Consider the following 22,081-nt stretch of genomic DNA (forward strand, 5'->3'; position numbering starts at 1 on the left):
GGGCACCGGTTGAGAGAGTGAACAGTTTCAAGTACCTCGGAGCCCACATATCCGAGGATTTGACATGGACCACACACATTGACAGTGTTGTGAAGAAGGCACGACAACGCCTCTACTTCCTCAGGCGCCTAAGGAAGTTCCAAGTCAGTCAGAAGATCCTTAGGAACTTCTACTCATGTACAATAGAGAGCATCCTGACTGGCAACATCACCTCCTGGTTTGGGAATAGCACTGCACAAGACCGTAGCAGACTACAAAGAGTGACACGTTCAGCCGAACGCACAATTGGAGGGGGGCTTCGATAGGCAAGCGATATCGGAGTCTTAAGGCGAGCACAGAAAGACTCAGAAGAAGCTTCTATCCCCAGGCCATCAGGCTGCTAAACAAACAATAAACACTATGCAACAACCATCAAATGCACACAGCACACACACCCACACGCACACACTCACTTAAACAAACAACACACTGCAGCACCCACTCTCCACACTTTAGATCACACAAACACACTTTATATTTATTGATAAAGGATTTGCACTACAACTCGTACACCTACTGTAAATTGTACCTAAATTGCACCTCATCCCATTTCTGCCTTGCACTGCACAGTATTGTATATTATATGGTAACTCAGTTACGTCTATTCTGCATCGAACATTGTACATATGTCTATACTGAACACTGTGACCTCATTTTTTTTACTTCTAATTTACATGCTATACTATGTTATTTTATTTCATACTTATCTTGTCTTGCACAGTCTCTGGAGCGTAACAGTAAGAAGCATTTTGTATAAAAGTATTCTGTACTTCTGTATGACAACTATTAAAGAAACTTGAAACTTGAAACACTTTGCTTTGGGTATGGAAACTTTGACCGTTTTCACCCGCCTTGCCTGTTCACAGAGGTGCCCATGCACTTCTGCTAGGTGTGGACTGTCATCCACGTACCACGTGTTGCCCCCACACACTTACGTGCGTTAGTTAGCCTGCTATTAGCTCCTGTTAGCAATGGCTAGTTAGCCTGCTATTAGCTCCTGTTAGCAATGGCTAGTTAGCCTGCTATTAGCTCCTGTTAGCAATGGCTAGTTAGCCTGCTGTTTTCATCTGTTAGCACTGGCTCAACAGGTAACAAGTCTTTCCTCCTTTGCCTTTCAGCCATAGGCCACAACAGGATTAACGAGCAGCAATGCCAACAGTTGTCTTGGTGCTGGGCAGACTGAAAGGTTATAGGGTGGCAATATGCTGGATACTATAAGTCTGTTGAAAGAAACAGGCAAAAAGTGATCTTAATTCATGCTCTTGATCTGATAAACATATTACAAACAAATGATCAATAGGCTACTATTTGGCTAAACAATACATGGATTCATTGACATGTAATTGATATTGCTAATATAATGTCCATTTCATTGAATATATGATTTCAGACTGAATTGTCTGTACTGGTGGTCTGTGTACTCTTAAACTCTTACTTGCTCCCCAGAACAACACAAACTAGGAACAACATTGATATTGTTACAAGGACGGATACAACCACAATGTCATATTGCAGCCAACTGCCTTTTGGGTTTCATCTCAGTATTTTATTAATGTTGGCCAGTTTTCAATAACCGCCCTTGGAGCAGATTTACCGTTAGATCACATCAACAGCTGAATTTGGAGCATAAATTAGAACTAGACATTTTTTGAACTAGAGAAATACAAACTGAACGAATACAAAACACACAAGATCTGAACTCTTCATTGTTGTACTTCTCTCCTCCAGGTACAATTGCTGCATTGCTCCCCAACAACAAGCAGAGATATGAACGAATCAAGGCCTCACTGCTGTGACCAGTGTGGAAAGAGCTTCATCAATAAGTCCACTTTGCTAATACACCAGCACATTCATACAGGAGAGAAGCCCTATAACTGTGACCAGTGTGAGAAGAGCTTCAGTAACTTTACATGCTTAAAGAGACACCAGCGCATGCATACAGGAGAGAAGCCCTATAACTGTGACCAGTGTGGAACACGCTTCAGTAACTCTGGAGACTTAAAGACACACCAGCGCATTCATACAGGAGAGAAGCCCTATAACTGTGACCAGTGTGAGAAGAGCTTCAGTCGGTCTGGATACTTAAAGGAACACCAGCACATTCATACAGGAGAGAAGCCCTATAACTGTGACCAGTGTGAGAAGAGCTTCAGTCAATCTGGACACTTAAAGAAACACCAGCGCATTCATACAGGAGAGAAGCCCTATAACTGTGACCAGTGTGAAAAGAGCTTCAGTCAGTCTGGAAACTTAAAGATACACCAGCGTATTCATACAGGAGAGAAGCCCTATAACTGTGACCAGTGTGAGAAGAGCTTCAGTAACTCTGGAGACTTAAAGTTACACCAGCGCATTCATACAGGAGAGAAGCCCTATAACTGTGACCAGTGTGAGAAGAGCTTCAGTAACTCTGGAGACTTAAAGATACACCAGCGCATTCATACAGGAGAGAAGCCCTATAACTGTGACCAGTGTGAGAAGAGCTTCAGTAACTCTGGAGACTTAAAGATACACCAGCGCATTCATACAGGAGAGAAGCCCTATAACTGTGACCAGTGTGAGAAGAGCTTCAGTAACTCTGGAGACTTAAAGAAACACCATCGCATTCATACAGGAGAGAAGCCCTATAACTGTGACCAGTGTGAGAAGAGCTTCAGTAACTCTGGACACTTAAAGTTACACCAGCGCATTCATACAGGAGAGAAGCCCTATAACTGTGACCAGTGTGAGAAGAGTTTCAGTAACTCTGGAAACTTAAAGAGACACCATCGCATTCATACAGGAGAGAAGCCCTATAACTGACCAGTGTGAGAAGAGCTTCAGTCATTCTGGAAACTTAAAGAAACACCAGCAGATTCATACAGGAGAGAAGCCCTATAACTATGACCAGCGTGAGAAGAGCTTCAGTCATTCTGGAAACTTAAAGAAACAGCACATTCATACAGGAGAGAAGCCTTACCACTGTGAGAAGGGCTTCAGTAGCTTCATACAGGAGATATATACCATTATATTCCAATATATTCATTTAGGTTTTCAAACCCTAAAATTGCGTAGAAATCTGCCTAAAAACTCAACATCCTTGACAACATATTCATCCTGGACAGCAATCCAACTCATGTGATCTGCATCAGAAGAACTTCTGACACTCATCTTCAAACACCAGTTTCATGGTTTAAATAGAGCCTTGCTCTCTAGTCCTCTCTTCCAACAATAGTTGTCTCTCTTCCAACATGGCTGCCTGTAAACAGACACGCATAATCTGGATGGTGGTAATTGTATTGAATTGTTTTTTCTATTGAAATTCTATCAAAAGTGCTAAATATAGATGCAACAATGCATTTTTAAGTTTTGAAAGATTGCGTCCCTCCCAACTATTCCTTGACATCTGTAAGCGTTGCATGTATACAAGCGTATGTATATATTTTCTCCCACCCACCCCCTCCTAATGTACAGTCTCCTCCCCATCATATGTATATATTTTCTGTTAGGATCTCTGGGTAACAGTACTGTATATTTGCATATCGTATATGTCACAAATGTAACAGTACTGTATACCTGTATGTCATGTATGTCCTGTATGTCTGACATAAATGTCACTATGAATTGAAAATGGGGGACCAAACGTCTTTCTCTGGTCTGCATCCCCTTAACCGTTTTGTGGCCAACCACGTATATATACGTTATTGGGATCCGACCGTTGGAGGCCAACCACGTATATATACGCGTTAAACTCGTTTTTGCTTTTATTCCATTTTTATATCCTACTCAATGTCACAGAGTATGTTGGCTGGAAAATGCCTATTGGGACTCGGAAAGTGCAGTACCGGCCAGATCCTGTTAGTGGCGCTGTCTCGAGAATGCAGTAATCCTTGTTTCAGACCTGGTGTAACTTTTTTTCCGGTCCGGGTTAGCTTTTCTGTTAGCCTGAAGCGAGGGCTTCAACCGATCGCCTGGAATACTTATTGTGACGCCGAATTCAGTACGCAGTAAAGGAATATAGCATCAGCCAATGGACATATCGGTCTACCAGATGGCGATCAATAACTGGGAAATTATTTTTGGAATCCAACCGGCCACAGGTAAGAGCGATTTGACGTCAATTTCAGCTTGATCGGGCCTTGTTCTCATAGCCATCCACCCGATCAACGTATGATGTTGCAATAACGAATGCCGTTATTGGTAATCAATAATCAGAAACGACTTCCCCCGCCCCCCTCTTTCATGCATTCATGGTGGACCATGATACCGATCATATGCATTTTGATTTTTAACTCTAGCTTGTGTAGGGCCGAAACGCCATCGATTTAACGTTATTAGCGTAGCGCCCTATAACTAGCTTTGCAGGAATTATCCTAGAACATTGCGGTATATAGTTCATATTCACGACGCTATAAAATGGGAACGTATTGATGAAAAAATTATTTCTTTATGGCATATTGAAGGGAAGGTTTATACTGTCAATTGACAATGACAATGGACACATAGCAATAATATAAAATATAGATTTAGCTCTACAAACAACCTCACGCACAGTGAAACCTTGTAATGAAAAGCTGGCCTCATAGAGTGGGATTAGACGGGCCCCAATGGCCATGAATGTGTTAACAATTGTGTGTATTGAGTCATACTGTATTGTACCCATTCTGCAATCTGTTAAATAAAGTTTTCATTCATTCATTCATTTAGGAGGGGTGGCTCCTAGGTAGAGCAGGGCAGGACGCAGAAAAAGACTGGGTCTCATTCACCAACGGATTTAGGACAAAAGATCTGACAAATGTTGGTCTTAGCGCCACTTAAGACATTTTCAGGCCAATTTTGGGATTCACGAACGGTCCCTTCTCCTGGATTCGGTCCTAACTAAGAGCAGGATTTAGGATCCCTGAATATCAGTCGTAAGTTGACAGACTGGTGTGCGCAGTGTTGCACATTTAGTGCTTGAATGCCCACCATCCACTTCAATGTTAACGCTAATATCGCCTAATCTATGTTTTAAATTATGGTTATGTGTCTAATCTGCCCGTCGCTTATCAATGACGCATTTTCAAGTCAACATTGTCGAAGTGGATTGTTTTTTTTATCGGTTCAAAAAAGATTCTGTGATAAACGCCCTGTACTGTAATATTCTAGAACGTTGTAATTTTTTGGCCTATTTATGAATCGTTTTCAAATAAACGCTAGATTATCGATAGTATATGTGTACGTATGCACGCTGGTGCCGCAAGCTGAAAATCGATTCTCTTAGTTCCTGATCACTCGCACAGTCAAACAGCCATATCACATATAGGGGAAAAGCTTATATCTCCGTGAAAACGGGTCTGATTATCCTAAGACTGGTCAAATAGATTCCTTACCTGAGATCAGATGGTATCCAAAAAGATTATTCCAATTCCTGATCGCCATTCCAAAAATCGATCCTTTTATTGATCCATCGCTACAATAAATCCCTTTTATTTTTCTGACCTCTCGCCTTGATTATTGTAATGCCCTGTACGTGGGCGTCAGTCAGGCCTCCCTCTCTCGTTTGCAGTTGGTGCAGAACGCAGCTGCCCGTCTGCTGACGGGAACGCGAAAGAGGGAGCACATTTCCCCTGTGCTGGCTGCCCTCCACTGGCTTCCTGTGCGTTTAAGGTTGATTTTAAGGTTTTACTGTTTGCTTTTAAATGTTTGAACGGCTTGGCACCGGGTTACCTCTCAGACCTGCTGGAACCCTATGTTCCTCCAAGGTCCCTCAGGTCCTCTGACCAGCTCCTCTTGGCCGTTCCAAACTCCAGGCTGAAGCTCAGGGGGGACCGTGCTTTTGCAGTGGCAGCCCCAAAGCTCTGGAATGAGCTGCCACTGCATGTTAGGCAGGCCCCCACTCTGCAGGTGTTTAAATCACGCCTCAAAACACACTCATTTGCTCTGGCTTTTGTTCTTTAAACCGTTTTTGAGAGACTGGCCTTTTTTATGTGACACATTGTACTGTTTTTATTGTGCTTTTATAAAAAATTTATGTTTTATGTTTTATCCTATGTTTGTGGACTTGTACAGCACTTTGGTCAACTTTGTTGTTTTAAATGTGCTTTATAAATAAAGTGGATTGGATTGGATTGGATACATACTGTAAAACACATTACACGCTGTTCAGAGGCTCCACAATGACTGGGATCATCTCCGGTTACATGCGTGAGAAGTAAAATGTGGATTCCGGAGTTTTTTTTTCTCATCCATTTTCATTGAGTCCAATCCAAAAGGGTGCATTACCATCTGGGAGACGATAGGGGGCGCTTTTTTCACATCTGAGCGCCTGGTGGAGCTGGTTTACCAACGGTAGACTCGGTTGATGAAATATGAATTCAGATCGCTAATAAAAAAAAAATTACCGGAATTCTCGTGATGGGCATTCAGGGGGCGGGCTGATAACCCGAGATATCTCGTGATGGGCATTCAAAGTGTTAAGGGCTTTATTTGGGAGGAATCAGTGATTTCATTCATGTCAACTCTACAGGCCTCCTTGGAATTAATCATAATTTAAATAAATATGACAATATTTGTATGATAAGAAATTACGTTTTACATTTACAGTCATGCCTCAACGACGCATGTGATGTCAGAAAATAAATGATAGCACTACACCAACACTGCAAATGACAGTGGATAAATAAATAAGAACTAAAGCTAATCGTGTGGATATATCCATAGTGGAATAGACTATTAATATTCCATATTTATACCGTCTTGTTGCCCGCTGCTGGCCACGTTCAGCGCACACACACACGCACACTATAGCCTACGTGTCTAATGAATGAACAGTAGGCTTATATTATTCTAATGACTTGTTTCATTAGAATTTAGTAGATACTATATGCTCTGCCCTATACGTACAGTAAGTACAGTACACATCTTAAGGCCGCCACAGAGTCGGGTGTACGGTGAGCGGACTCTGTGGAGATGTAACGCTAAGATGTGCACTGTACTGTAGTGGAACTGTGATACATGTCTGTGTCGTAGAAATGACTACTATGGCAGCGCAGTATCTGATCTAATAAAACAAGTCATTAGAATAATATAAGCCTACTGCGTTCATTCATTATGCACGTAGACTATACAGTGTGTGTGTGTGTGTGTGCTGTGGCAGGTGCACGGCCAGGAGTGCGCAACAAGATGGTAGAATAGAATAGAATGGATCTTTATTTGTCATTGTTGGTACAACGAAATTTGTTAGGAACATCACCACTGGCATACAACATAAGATATAACATGTGCAAAATAATAATGTCAATAATAATAGTAATATAGTAATAAAGTATCAATGTCCCAATATATAACATACCATCATTGTCCCAAGTGCATTTAGTGCTTGTGCAAATAAATTAATAAATATAAATATTTCAGTCCAGTGAGTTGATGGAATAGTAATGCAGTCTATTCCACTATAGGTGTGATGACAATACATTTGAATCTAATTTTGATCGCCGCAAAGCGCTTCCTCGCTACCTGTTGAATCCGGGTGTAATTGTCGTCGACTTTCTCTTGTGACCTTCCAAGGTGGTTGTCGTGAGGTTAAGATATTTCTAAAATCTCGTGTTCCAAAGCATTATTGAGCAAAAGCTGAACTATTTCACAAATGAGGACCACTCAATAATAGTTTCATTACAGGCTAAAACACTGAGAAGCACACATTTAACCCTTTCACTGCCACACGACAGAAGTTTAGCCCTTTACTATCACACAACCGACGGTGATGCTCCATCATTAGCATCATTAGCTCCGCGAATTAGCTAATCTATCACCACAGCAACACCATCATCAAGTTCGCTGACGACACCACCGTGGTGGGCTGCATCACAAAAGGTGACGAGGATAACAACCTACAGCTGAACAAGCTAAAGACCCAGGAGATGATCGTGGACTACAGGAGGAAGAAGACCGACATACAGCCCCTGTACATCGACGGGGGATGTGTGGAGAGAGTCTCGGTCATCAAGTTCCTGGGTGTCTCCTTGCACCCCCCCCCCCCCCCCCCCCCCCACGCACACACAACATTAAGAGATTATTATTACAATTATATTTTATACCCCCCTGTTTTATTAATGTTATTTACGCCCCACCCCTGTTTTTATATTTAACACTGTGTTTAGGACTGTTTTTATTTTTTTATTAGCACCTAGGGTTGCATTTTGTCGTTGTAACAACTGTAACAATGACAATAAAGATCTATTCTATTATTCTGTATTGTCACAGTGAACTATCTCAGGCATGCCGTGGTTTTATTACTTGTACACATGCAGCCCCTCGGATTAATGTGCAGATTGTCAGGAGGCCAGTGCAGGTGTGAACGGAGCTTCAGTGTGATTTGGGGGGACAGGCATGCTGTTGATTATTTCCCCAATTTGCTGTGTCTGTCTGTGTTTGCGTGTGTGTGTGTGAGTGATTGGGAGAGAAACGAGAGGAACTTGATTCGCTGTACACTTGGCTATTTTTTCACCTGCCATGATGACGTTAATATGAATATTTATTTATGGAGCCTTTGATGTGCCCTTTATTTTTGGTTGAGCACCACGGTTGAGATGTGAAACATTGGAAAAGCATATTACTGTTCCACTGGCTTTCCTGTTGATATATTTCTCAAATATATACACATGGCAACCATTGTTTTGCACATAGCAACCGTTGTCCCTTCCATTGCCATGTTCAAAACAATTGCTGCTATGTTACAGGCAGCCATGTTGGAAGACAAAGAACTACAAACATTCAGTGCAAGGCCTGTATTAAAACACATTATAAAATCTTCTTATGACCACCTGCTATCAGAAGGCCTCGTTGAGTCATGGTAATAATAATAATAATAATAATGGATTCAATTTGTACCGCGCTCTACATTCGTGAGAATCTCAGAGTGCTACAGGAGATAAAGACAAAAGTTAAATGAATAAAACAATTTAAAATGAATAAAAACAATTAAAAAGACTAACAACCAGTGAAATGGAAGAACCTAAGAGTAAAATAAATAATAGTAAAATGAATAAAAGTAAAAGAAAAATCAAGCAAAAGCCTTGTTAAAAAGAAATGTTTTTAGGCCCCTTTTAAAAACCTCGACGGATTGTGGTGCTCTCAGGTGGATGGGGAGAGCGCTCCACAGTGTGGGTGCGGCAGAGCAGAAGGCGCGATCGCCCATGGAGTGCAGCTTAGTCCTGGGGGCTTTGAGGAGGTAGGCTGTGCCGGAGCGGAGGGAACGTGAGGAGGACTGGGGGGTGATGGTGTCCTACTCAATCAACCCTGCACCACCAGCGGCCAGTTGTTCTTTCATAATTTATTTCCTTTGTTGAACCAGACCAGGCTTTAGCTCCACTATTTTCACCTTGGTTAACAACCAGGAAAGAGAACGTATTGTATTGTGGTTGACATCTAGTAATCCATGCATGAAAATTATCTTTTATTTTCAGAGAATCTCTTAGTTACATCAAGATTGTGCCATGAAGGCAGTGTTATGTTTATATGTGATACTTTTACAATGATGTCTGCATATATAGATTGATAGTGCTGAGTGGAATATATTGGAGCACATAATCCTCTCAAAGTAACTCTGAAGAACCATTTTAATTTTTCACATTCTGTTCATAGTGAATAATAGACACTTAAACAGTAAATATAAATTTGTATTCATTTTATTCTCGTTGTTGTGCAGTCGTAGGTACTAATCTTGTAGTTCCACTTAAATGGAAAGACATGCAGGACACAACTGCTATAGAACATATTGTATTATGTGATTGATTGAAAAGTAGAGCCATGTACTAATATTTAATTGTGTGCCCAGGTAAACGAGAAGCCATTCTTCCTGTTTTTAATGATCAATATTGAGATATGGGGGAAGGCTGTACCAGTGATGTATAGAGAGATATCCAGGAGAGGTCATATTCCAGGTGGAGTGAACTCCTATTGAGTGGAGCATGTAACGTCTTACTTTTATAAATAATAAAGTTTGGACCTGATGAGGAACTAAATGTTAACAAAGTATATAGAACAAATATTATTCACCTGATTTTTATTTGAGGTAAACAGATGGATAGGTCTTTACTGAATGTGTCATTAGGAAGGGAAGTAGAAGCCATTCTGGAAGGATTTCAGGTCATCAGGTCTGAGACTTGAGTAACAATAATCAATCGTTTAACATCAAACTCCTCAATAGGTGCTTAATCATGATTATTATGCCCTCTAAAGTAAATGTTACTGTATTTATAAAGGACCTTTAAATACAGTTAAGTAACAAAGAAACACAAATCAAAAACAGGATTTTACACATTAAGAAAAATGCCTGTGGGTTTTTTTCAAATTCAAATCAAACTATTTATATAGAGCCTTTTGTGCAAGATTGAAATACAAAGTGCTTAACGTAGAAATCATATAAAATAAATGCAACACAATAATTGAAATAGGAATAAAACAACAGTAGTGGTAATGAAGTAATGAATTAGATAAAAGCTAATAAAAGGAGCATGGTGAGACAGACTGATGCAGCACAGCAAAAACAGTCAAATTAAAACGGAATGGGTTAAAGGCCAACACTTTGACATTTAATTTGACTGGCTTGCAGGCCTATTTCGACGGGGCAAGTGCATTCGAAAGTTTTTGTTGATCTTTTCTCCCCTCCATTTTCCTCCGATTTTCTCCCATCCCAATGTTAGTCGTATGCCAATTCCCAGTCCCTTCCTGGTCGCTGCGCACTTACCCCCCACAGTCAGATCATCTGGGAGAGTGGAGGCTACCACGTGCTTCCTCCGACACACGTCCAGCCAATCACCGCTTCTTTTCACCTGGCAGCGCGGATTCTCATCGAGAGGGCGTAGCGTGTGGGAGGACCACACTATCCCCCTCGAGTCCTATCCGCGCTTAGCAGGCGCCCCGACCGAACTGTAGGAGTCGCTGTTTACAACGACCCGGACCCACCCCGCCAGCTTCTCCCACCCTCTAATACAGCCAATTGTATTAGTGCAGACGGCCAGCCAAGCTGGTGACAACCCCGGAGCTGTGAGCTGGATCCGGGGTTGGTGACGAACGCAATCTCCGCTCGGCCACCTAACCGCCTTACAAGATGAGTATTTTAATGATTTCTTTGGGGCATGTGCACACCCGTGGGACCCCACGGAATACGTTGACGTTTTATAGCTTGGCCCCATGACGTATTCGCTAATGGAAGTGCATTACTTAAAGGATAACTCCACTTTTTTTTTAAATTAGCTTATTTAACATCTTCCCTGGAGTTAGACAAGAAGATGCATACCTTTTTTGTCTCTGTGCGTGCATTTTAGCTTTGGGAATAGACGCTCCGTTAGCATAGCTTAGCTTCATCACTGGAAGTGGGGGAGGACAGTAGCCTTACAGTGTATTGCAAGGTCTGACATTGACCAAACTTGATATGCATGACCTTGGTGGGCTCTAGGTCAACTCCTGAAAAGGGGGTCAATGTCAGACCTTGCAATCAAAAGTTAGGGGCGCACTGAAATTATGGCAAGGGTTATTAGCCCCCTAACTTTTGATTGCAAGGTCTGACATTGACCCCCTTTTCAGGAGTTGACCTAGAGCCCACCAAGGTCATGCATATCAAGTTTGGTCAATGTCAGACCTTGCAATACACTGTAAGGCACTGTAAGGCTACTGTCCTCCCCCACTTCCAGTGATGAAGCTAAGCTATGCTATTCCCAAAGCTAAAATGCACGCACAGAGACAAAAAAGGTATGCATCTTCTTGTCTAACTCCAGGGAAGATGTTAAATAAGCTAATTTAAAAAAAAAGTGGAGTTATCCTTTAAGCATTACATCACGCGCAGGAGTGGTTTGTGAAAAATAAACCATGCCTAGGGGTGGTCGTTAGGCCCGAGGCGCAGCCGATTCCCACCCACCAGCTTCCCACCCCCTAACACTGCCAATTGTATTAGTATGAACGACCAGCCAAGCTGGTAGCAATGCCGAGAGCTGGGCTCGAACCCAGCATCTCCTGCGTTGGTGACGAGCGCAATCTCCGCTATGCCACCTGACCGCCCTTAATGGTTGCTATTTTGATAAAAGGTAATTTACTGTATTTGTATGGCATTTACACAGTAGAAAAACAAAAGTATCTGTAAAATAATAGTGAAATTCCCATGAAAAACATAAATTTTTTACAGTGTATGGAAAATATTAGATTTATATAGTTCAGCCCTGTGACTATTTTCTAATGGAAGTGCATTAGAAAGTTGAGCCTGCAGTGACTTGAACGATCCACTAGAGGGAACTAGAGATCACAGCATGACCTAGGCCTAAACTTTGAAATTTAATTTGACTGGCTTGTGGGCCTATTTCGAGGGGCAAGTGCATTCGAAAGTTGTAGGACCTATTTTCATGAACAAGATGAGTATTTTAATGATTTTTTTGGGACCCCACGGAAAATGTTCAACTTTTTTTTTTATCCACTTTTTCTCCTCCTTTTTCTGTGTTTTTCTCCCATCCCAATTTCCTCTTGTGCTAATTCTCCCTCCCCCTGTCCTGATCGTTGCTCGCATGTGCCCCCCACTGGCCGGTCGTAGGGAGGGTTGATAGATACTATCGCATGTCCCCTCCGATACATGCAGAGTCAGCCAGCCACTTCTTTTCACCTGCCAGCGCGGATTCTCATTGGTGAGGTGTAACGTGTGGGAGGCTCACACTACCCTCGTCATCTCCTGTCCTTGCTGTGCAGGCGCCCTGACCGACCTGTAGGAGTCGCTGTTTTACAACGATCAGAATACCACCCATCGACTTCCCTCCCGCTGACTCTGCCAATCGAGCCAGTATGACGGCCGGCCAAGTCGGAGGCAACGCTGACAGCCGGATTCGATACCAGTGTCTCTCACGTTGGTGACGAGCGCAATGTCCGCTGCGCCACCCAGCCGCCCGGAAAACGTTCAACTTTTATAGCTTGGTTAATGACTTATTCGCTAATGGAAGTGCATTACAAAGCTGTAGCCCTTGTCTATTGGCATCTGCTTGAATATTTCCAGACAGATGAGTATAGATTACAAGAGTGTGGGTGTGACTGGCCGGTCACCCACACTAATAATAATAATACACTTTATTTGTATATCACCTTTCATACAAGAATTGCAACTCAAAGTGCTTCACAACAGAAAAAAGATGGCCACAAAATGTGCACATAAAGTGCAGACATATAATCACAGTTTTTCACATTAGGATCTAACATCCCAATAGGCCACCTTGTTTATTGTTTACTTAATAATTTGGTTTGTATCTCCTTCTCTCTCTCCGTGCTTCAGCCCTCTTCTGTCTCGCACGTCGCCCAGGTCCTCGATACTGTTATGTAGGACAAGTTCCTTAGTTTTACTTACATTCATTGCAGCATGAGGGTCAACATTATAAAATGTGCTCACAATCTACAGCTATTCCCATTTATTTTTCTTATTTTTCCCCCCTTTGCTATTCCTTATAAAGTTAACCTGTTTAGTTTGTTTAGAGTAAAGCATCCACCCACCCGCCCCGACACGAAAGCTGTTGAGATAAGAGACTCTGTATGGGATTGTTAGTAACTGTCCAACTGTACATATGACTGTTTACACCAGTAACTGTTTATCTGTGTAGACAATTGTCTCCATCAGTGATTGCCTTGGTGCATATATATCTGTCCCCACTGGAGGGCGCTCTGGGCATAGCCACCCAGGTATTCTACCTTAGAGCAACTATAAAAGGAATGGTGCCCACCCCTTTCGTTCTCTCCTCCAACGTCTCTCAAAGAGAGAAGAGTGTTGTACAACTGCTGCTTATATGTGAATGAAAGAAGCCACGCCAGTTCAGGCACAAGATAGAAACCATGCCTCTTGACCACATTATTGTCACCCTGAAGTGAGTTCTGTTAACAGGTTATGGGCCCAGATAACGCCGGGGCGAAATAGTGGAGGTACTGTATCAAGCTTAGCTGAAGTTATAGGCTAGGATAGCACCGGGAGCACCGCGTGGCTAGTCGCTAGGCCGACCAGGGTAAAGGCTAAGCATACCATTAACGAAGAGAATGGAAGGCAAAAGAGAAGACGGTTGGCCGATATTCAATGGAAAAGCAGAGGACTGTGAGCTCTGGGGAGAGCGCATGCTGTGCTGCACGCACAGGGCGGGACTGAAGGAGACGGTCTTGGCAACCCCCACGGGAGAGCTGACGGCGGAGGGGCACCTGACGGTACTGAGAGAGCATCTCATCGGGCGAGGAAGACCCAGAGTCGTGGCCCTCTACATAGCTCTAACGGGCCTGAGGAGTGCCGGAGAAGCACCGAGCGACGGGCTAATGGTGACGATGATGGTGAGAGGACTACCGGAGCTGTACAGGCCGTTCACACTCCTGATAACACACGGTTCAACGGACTTTACGTTAGGACAGTTCAAGGCTGAGTTAAAGGGGAACTATTTTACTATTTCTTTCACTATTTGGGCACTTTTACACAATTCCTGTGAGTTTATGGAACACATGTGTAAGGTTTATTTAAAAAAAAAAAAAAAAAAATCTTTCTAATCAAGTACTCAAAAACAGCATTTGTCTACCTCAAAATTTTAAGCCGTTTTGAGGCTTGGCCACGCCCATACTCTGAATGCGATTTGAGTGACAGGGAGAGAGAGAGAGACCCCCACCTGTAGCTCCGCCCATACGCGTGCGAAAGTGAACTCGTAAACAAACATGGCGCACGCATATGTTTTTGATCCGGAGAGTGACCCCGACTGCGACTACGAGGAGGAGGACGAGATTGAGCGACGAGGGCTTCAAGTTGTTTCTGAGTGGTGGGTAATGTATACTGTCTAACAACAGTCAGTAACAGTAATGTTAGTTAGTAGTTATTTATGACGTTATAGCGAGGTATAACGTTAGTTTTCTTTGGGTAAATTAGGTAGCATGCCCAACGAAAAGAGAAGCATAATGTTATATATTGCATCCACGTCTTACAAGTACAGTAGGAATTGTGTTGAATCTGTTCACTTTACAGTATATGCACTTTAGTTTATGCACTGCAGGTGTGTCTGTGGCAACTGTGCTCTAATGCCTACCGCGGTGGAGAATCTTTGTTGCCTGGAAATACCTCAGGTATTGATTGATTGATTGATTGATTGAAAACTTTAGATTGCAGAATGGGTACAGTACAGCTCAATTACATAAGGGGATGCAGACCAGAGAAAGACTTTCGTCTTGTTTACATCAGGGTCCCCCATTTTCAATTCATCATAACATAAATGACATACAGGTAGACAGTACTGTTGCATCTAGACATTCATGACATACCAGATCTACAAAATATACAGTACTGTTTATGAGTAACATAAACTGGCTAACAGTTACAGAAAACATGCATCTGGCTAATGTCACATTCTTTAGATTGACCTTGAAGGATGAGGACAGGGTTTAGGGTGAATAAATGGACTAACTGTGTTGTTTTATATAGGTCAGGAGAAGATGTGACCAAGCACCGGAACCCCCGTTGTGCATGGTAGACCACCCAGGTTTGGAACCGGTCTGCCTAAACCGATATTCGCTGCAAATGGCAAACAACATTTACAGGGCAGATTATGGGTGTCTGCCAATCCGGGGCGTAAACAAGTATGTATAATGTAATAACAGTACAGCTGTATAATGTATTTGAATACTGTGTTGTGCATGAAGGAATGTCACTGTGTTGTACAGCACAAAACACAATTTATTTTACATTATAATACCAGCGAATATTACTTGTACATCATACAATTGTGTAATTGTAAATGAACAAAGGCAGTTGTGCAAATAGTGACAATTCAAGTATATACGATTAACTGAACATGGCTTCCATAAACACATACTAATACTGGGAGGAATAAATCCACTACTATAAGAGGAGTAAATAGCACTGACTTGCCAAACACTTTTAATTATTAAATGGGGTAGTGTTTACAGTGTTCACGAGAATAGTCCACATGAAGGACCCAGTGTTGTGGCTTCAAGACGCATTGCCCAGTTGCCTCTGAACTCTGAGACAAGCTCACAAATTCCAACAGCATCTTCCATACACCACTAGCTAGCTATATACATTACTCTACATGCTAATGTTACAACAAGTAAAAATATCTAGTTAGCAAAATATTTACCACAAAATAGTACAAATGCTATTTACTAAGGTTAGGTCATTGAAAATCAGCCTATGACTATTTAGAAAGCTTTACATCGGTTAACTGAGAGCTTATGATAAGGTGATGGAGGTAGCCGTTGTGTAATGCACATAGGATGTACAGTTTACAGGACAGGGTGAATTGAAGTCCACATAATTTGCTCGTATAACAAAATGCAGTTGTTTCAATGTAGGGAGTAAATGAGCCGGGGCTTTCCCTAAACAATGATGTGGGGTGCAGAGCGCCACCATGTGTTTATATACACACACAGCTCAATAAATTAGAACAGTGTAAAAGTCTATATATTTTGCAGTAATTTGTGCAAAAGGAGCCCCACCCAAGTACTGAGTGAACATACTTTTCAGAAGGCCGACATTTCTATATTACATTTTTCTCTTCAAACTCTCAAGATACTGAATTTTGGGCTTTAAGCCATAATCATCCAAATTAAAACAAATAAAGGCTTGAAATATTTCACTTTGTATGTAATGAATCTATAACCGAGTTTTGCTCGAATTACTGAAATAAAATAACTTTTCCACGATATTCAAATTTATTGAATATATACCGTATATATAAAATCTTGGGGTTAGACAGACACATCATTGGGCAATAGTGATTGGAGCCCAAAGCATGCGTCTCAATTTATTTTATAGACTTAGCTGCACGGCCGGGTATCACCTTAATTCCACTGGGAATTCAAACAGACCTATATCAGTGGAATACAAAATATCCCAACGCTGATAATAATAATAATAATAATAATACACTTTAGTTGTATAGCACCTTTCATACAAGGATTTGGACATTTACGGTGGCCAGTTTAGAATTGCAGCCTCCCGTAGGTGCTCTTTGAGAGCGGTTTTGAAGGTGGGTAGGGATTCACATTTTTTGTAATCTAGTGAAAGATTAAATCTCTATTCATTATGTACACGGACAGCTGCAGATCGCTTGATGACCAAAGGCATCTGGTTAAGTTTTCAGATGACACTGTCCTTGTAGCCCTACTGCAGCGCTCCTTTTCATGGACCTTTTCATAAATAAAATACTTCTTTTTCTTCTGTAGTCGTTTCAGATATGTAGCTTATCGAAGCTTTGTCAGCTGGTGCTGGGGTTTTCTGGGCCGCCACGTGAGGGTCGTCATTCCCTCTTGTGTGGTCCTTCGCATCCATGCAGAATACCCAGACGAGGAGGGGGTATACACTGGCTTCAGACCGCCGCCCCTTGACTAAAGAAAATAAAAACATTAAAAAAAACTCTAAAACCTTTGTGTTACTACTGTATAATGAGTCTTGGTTGGTATGAGTGTGTATAATGAATATAAGTATGGGTTGGTAATAGTGTATACAGTACTCATTGTTTTATGGTTGAAATGTTCGAGATAAATAAAGAACATTACTGACTATGAGGGAGCAGGTTCATTGGACCAGTAGCCTGGTCTGGCTTCAGACCGCCCCTTCATTAAAGCGTGACTCATATCCCGCAATGGCATCCTCCATCGAAGGCCTGTCAAAATGCGCAGACAGATGTTCAGGGATGGGAATCTCAAGCACCTGCTCCATGTAACGCTCCGGTTCAAGGATGACGCTGTCAAACAAGAACTCCATGAGCTCGTTCACATAGTCTGTAAATAAAAAATGCCATGTCATGTTATAAATGTTATTTAAATGTATTTGTATTCTTATAACTTTATTGTTATCGTTGCTGTTCAACTGTAAGTGCAGTTTTAGTCTTTCAATAATATAGTTTATGCAGAAAATGACAATCAAATGGGAAATAAGATAAACTAATAAGATGCAAATAAATATGCAGTGCCTTTATAACCCTATACGCTCTATACAAGCCCACTTTATCATATATAAATATCATATTGATAAGCCTTGTGTACTTGGCTTTATACAATTAGTCAAATGTGTATAAATACCAGTACTTGGCCATTTAAAAGGGAAGAGGGATCTGGCCTGTTGAGAAATGTTCCCCCCAATAGCCAGTGCCTCTGTTTTGTCTGTTAATTTTATATCCAGAGTAATAACCAAATGTTTTAATTTTACTCATACGGCATGGAATCGACCTCGAAATAGAAATGTTAATTAAAAGGAAAAATCTAAACCCAAGTGCCCAAGAATAAGTTAACATTCCAAGAAATTGCATGTTTTACTCACTGAATGTTGCCGCAGCCCTTATGGGTTTCAGAGTGTAGCCCCCCTTCTTTGCCTTGGGAACATTTAACTTGAAGGCAGGCTCTCCAGTGGAACTTGTAGCTTGTGGGCGTTTGGCATTTTCATTGAAATGCATTGCAGATAGGTAGAGTCTGAAAGAACAAAAATATATATAAGCAATATATTTTTAATAGATCTAGTAGGTAATCTATTTTCTACATAATGAGTGATTACACATCAGGTGTTCATAATTAGTCATCTGTACACAATCTAAATTACCTGCAAAGCATTCCTAGAAATGGAAACACAACGTTCTTTGGTGCGAACCGTAAGATGACACTGTGATAAGACTCCAATGGAGACGTTTGGTGGTGTGGACTGAGTTTAGCGACATCCTTCAGGATTCTCTTGTTTAGAAGCACTTTTTCAAGTCTGAAGGCAGCCTTTGATTCTAAAGGTAAAAAGAAATTGCATTCAGAAAAAAATATGTTAAATATATACTCATCATGAAAGATGGACAGACATACATAGGTCTTTTGACAATATCAACTTCTGACACATAACCATAGTGTGTACATACGAGGCTTCAACCACTTGCTCTTATCTCTTGAGAGATGGTCCGCATGAAGACACTTTTTAAACAGTGGGTCTTTATGTGTATGGACATCATGCATGTGGTTGAACAGTGACGTCCACTTTGCCACTTTCTCAGGGCCTGTCTGCGATGAAGATGCAGTCCAGTAGAGGTGGTTTGTTATGGCTTGCCTCCACTTCTTCACCACCAGACAGTCCTTGTCCTTGGCCACTTGGTCCACCTTCTTAGACAACCCTTGTAATAGGATTTTGCAGAACATAAGTCATCATCCAGTCTATTACATAATTGATTTACTTACCAAGCTATACATTGTTTACACAGCTTAATTTTAGACCTTTGATATCATGCATATTTAAACAGAACAGGATAACAACAGCATAAGAGATTGAATGTGTCATACCCTTTGCTAGATGCCAGACATCATAGAAGTGATTGATGCCCTGATCTCTCAGGAACTTCTGAATCTGGGGGTGACGGTCTGTGACAATGCAATCCAATGTCACACCACTGTCCTTCAGAAGAGCTAGGCTTCGCTGCAATCCTTCTTTTTCCATATGGTAACTGCCACCAACCTCATTGCTCTGTTGAACAGAACAGAGGCAGAACAGTATTTTTTTTTTCTAGATTTTTTTTTGTATTTTTGTATTTTTTATTATTTTAAACAGACATATAAACAAACATGACAACACACGATAAGATATACAAGCATTAAGGCGGCTAGGTGGTGTAGTGGGCAAGGCACTCGCCACCAGTGTGGAGACGCTAGGATTCGCGTGTTCGAATCCAGCTCTCCACATTGTTTTCAGTTTAGCTGGTCGTCCGCAGTAATACACATTGGCCGTATTACGGGGAGGGAAAACTGAAGGGTGGGGATCGAACGTTGTGAACAAGCGACTCCTACAAGTCGGTTGGTGCGCCTGCGCAGTGGAATCAGGAAGTGTCGGGGGCAGCGTGAGCCTCCCACGCGTTACTCCTCGACACTGAGAGATCGAGCTGCGCAGGTGAAAAGATGCGACTGCTGTTACCTCAAGTACCGGAGGGGACTTGTGCTATGTATGACTTAGTCCACATTGCAGCCGGCTTGTGGGAGGCAAGAAACAGCGTTCGTGACAGGGGAGGGTTGAATTGGATGATACGAAATTGGGATGGGAGAAAATATAGAAAAATGGGAGAAAAAGTGGATCAAAAAAAAAAAAGATATACAAGCATTAATTCACAGTGCATATCCAATGAAATTACCATTTAGTCATGTCTTATACAGGATATACCCCTAATACCCGTTATGTGATTATGCCATTTATATAATAATAATAATAATTTAGGATCGCATTGCTTAATTGGTAATTTGGTGTATACTATGCCCTTCAGCCTATGTGGAGCTACTATATTTTCTTCTAAATTTCTCCTTGGATACTAATGCTTGGGGATCAAACCATGTTGTTAGTGGTCTTAAAGTGTACGCCTTAAAGTAGTGGTAGAAATCTGGAAATGCCATACCTCCGTCTGCTTTGTTTCTCTGTGCGGTGGATCTTTTTATACGTGGTGGTTTGTTATTCCAAATAAATTTGTATGTGGAGGAGTGTAATTCTTTCCAGTAACCGTTTGGAGGGGGTAACGGTAGAACAGTATTTATGTTTGGACACTAGGGGGCACACCAGCTCTATTATAAGAGGCTCTGTATTCAGAGCTAGTACATGCACCCAGGGTTTCCGTTAGAATTTTTTTTTGCAGGTCTGAGTGTCCGGTAGATTTCAATCTACCGGACAAATGGGATAAATTCCGGTCAGAGTTTATTGAGCTTAAAAACAATTGATAGACCTATATAAAGAATGACATCATCAAGGCATTTATAATATTTTAACTTAAAACTAGGCTACTTTTGCGTATCAGTCATTAATATATTCCAAATAAAATAAGTCCCTCGAGACTTCGTGCTGCTGCTGCCGACTTGAGGTGTCGGTGGGCAGTCTCAAGTCTCAATAAACAGCAGTCTGTTATAATCACATTTTTATGAGCTAACTAATTCCGTTATATTGGACATTTGTATTAATTATATCAAGCGAAGAACTGAGAAATTTGGCACCGCTGTGTCAGCGCGAGCTGGCTGCTGATATATTTACGTGAAGCATGGAGCACTTGGAGCAGGCAGAGCAGAGCAGTGGTGTCAGCAGCGCCCCCACCCAACAGCTGAATTGCCAATGGCTGAATTGGAGTACTGCACCCTGCCAAGCCATGCTTCACGTAAATATATCAGCAGCCAGCTCGCGCTGACAGCAGGATGTCATTATTAGACCGGCTGCTTGGTGAGATTGTTTCGTTCATCGCATAGGCTATATAATTTTAGCCTATTTTAATACAATTCAAATAATCTAATTGTGTTTAGAGGGAATTATTTTCACCGGACATTATGACCGGAGAGATTAAATATGTCGGACTTCAACAGATTTTGCCAGTCAAATACCGGTAATTACCGGCTAACGGAAACGCTGCATGCACCTGCGAGGATTCACTCTCAAACCTGGAACTGCTTATCTGCAACAAACAATTGACAACTGCTCTGTTCAACTTCATCATCATTCATCTTTTCCTTTGGACAATAAAACCCTGCAAACTACATCGGCTGCATCTTGGACATTCAAGTCATTCAATGAGACAAGCGGCCACTACAAGTAGTATACCGGTATTCACCTGCACTAGCTGGATGTCTATGACAGTGTTGGAGTCTAGTTCCATGACGGAGTAGCTGCCGTACTTTGCGCAGTGGCCTGTGGACATACAGGAGTAGAATAACAATTTCATCAATGTAGTGCAATACTCTGAATTAAATCATAAAGTAGAAATCTGACATTGGGAAATGCTTCTAACCTGGGGAGTCTGCACGCATGTCGCCGCCAACGATGACCTTATTCTTCTGGCTCAAAGTTGCAAGAGTCACCTGAATGAATGAATGAAAACTTTATTAACAGATTGCAGAATGGGTACAATACAGTACGGCTCAATACACACAATATCGCCATACTACTACTGTTACAAAGGGTCAGATTAAACCGAATATATATATTTATTGCTTGAGATCCCTTGTATAATATTTGTATATCGTTTGATATCCCTTGTATATTCTTTATATACACGGAATATCCCTTTACCTGGGTACAAACCAGACC

At 41.6% G+C, this 22,081-nt stretch overlaps 1 protein-coding gene and 1 long non-coding RNA gene across 2 annotated transcripts; one reads left to right on the forward strand and one right to left on the reverse strand.

The window, feature by feature from the left end:
• The first annotated feature begins 15,068 nt into the window (after positions 1-15,068).
• Positions 15,069-17,386, forward strand: LOC311245206. Its single transcript, XR_014620736.1, has 3 exons — positions 15,069-15,111; positions 15,467-15,621; positions 17,230-17,386. It is a non-coding gene; the product is annotated as an uncharacterized lncRNA (long non-coding RNA).
• Positions 17,387-17,608: 222 nt separating this feature from the next.
• LOC311244775 (uncharacterized protein) lies at positions 17,609-21,848 on the reverse strand (the record flags this gene model as incomplete). The annotated part of the gene is made up of 6 exons (XM_084334462.1): positions 21,783-21,848; positions 21,606-21,682; positions 19,318-19,498; positions 18,903-19,151; positions 18,663-18,773; positions 17,609-17,787 (listed from the first exon to the last, which is right to left on the reverse strand). Exons 1-6 carry the CDS (start codon positions 21,799-21,801, stop codon positions 17,609-17,611), a joined length of 816 nt encoding a protein of 271 aa, XP_084190588.1. The 5' UTR covers positions 21,802-21,848.
• Between the last annotated feature and the right edge of the window lie 233 nt (positions 21,849-22,081).

The sequence above is a fragment of the Notolepis coatsorum genome (genome assembly GCF_963971535.1).
Source record: "Notolepis coatsorum genome assembly, chromosome: 18".
Lineage (NCBI taxonomy): Eukaryota > Metazoa > Chordata > Actinopteri > Aulopiformes > Paralepididae > Notolepis > Notolepis coatsorum.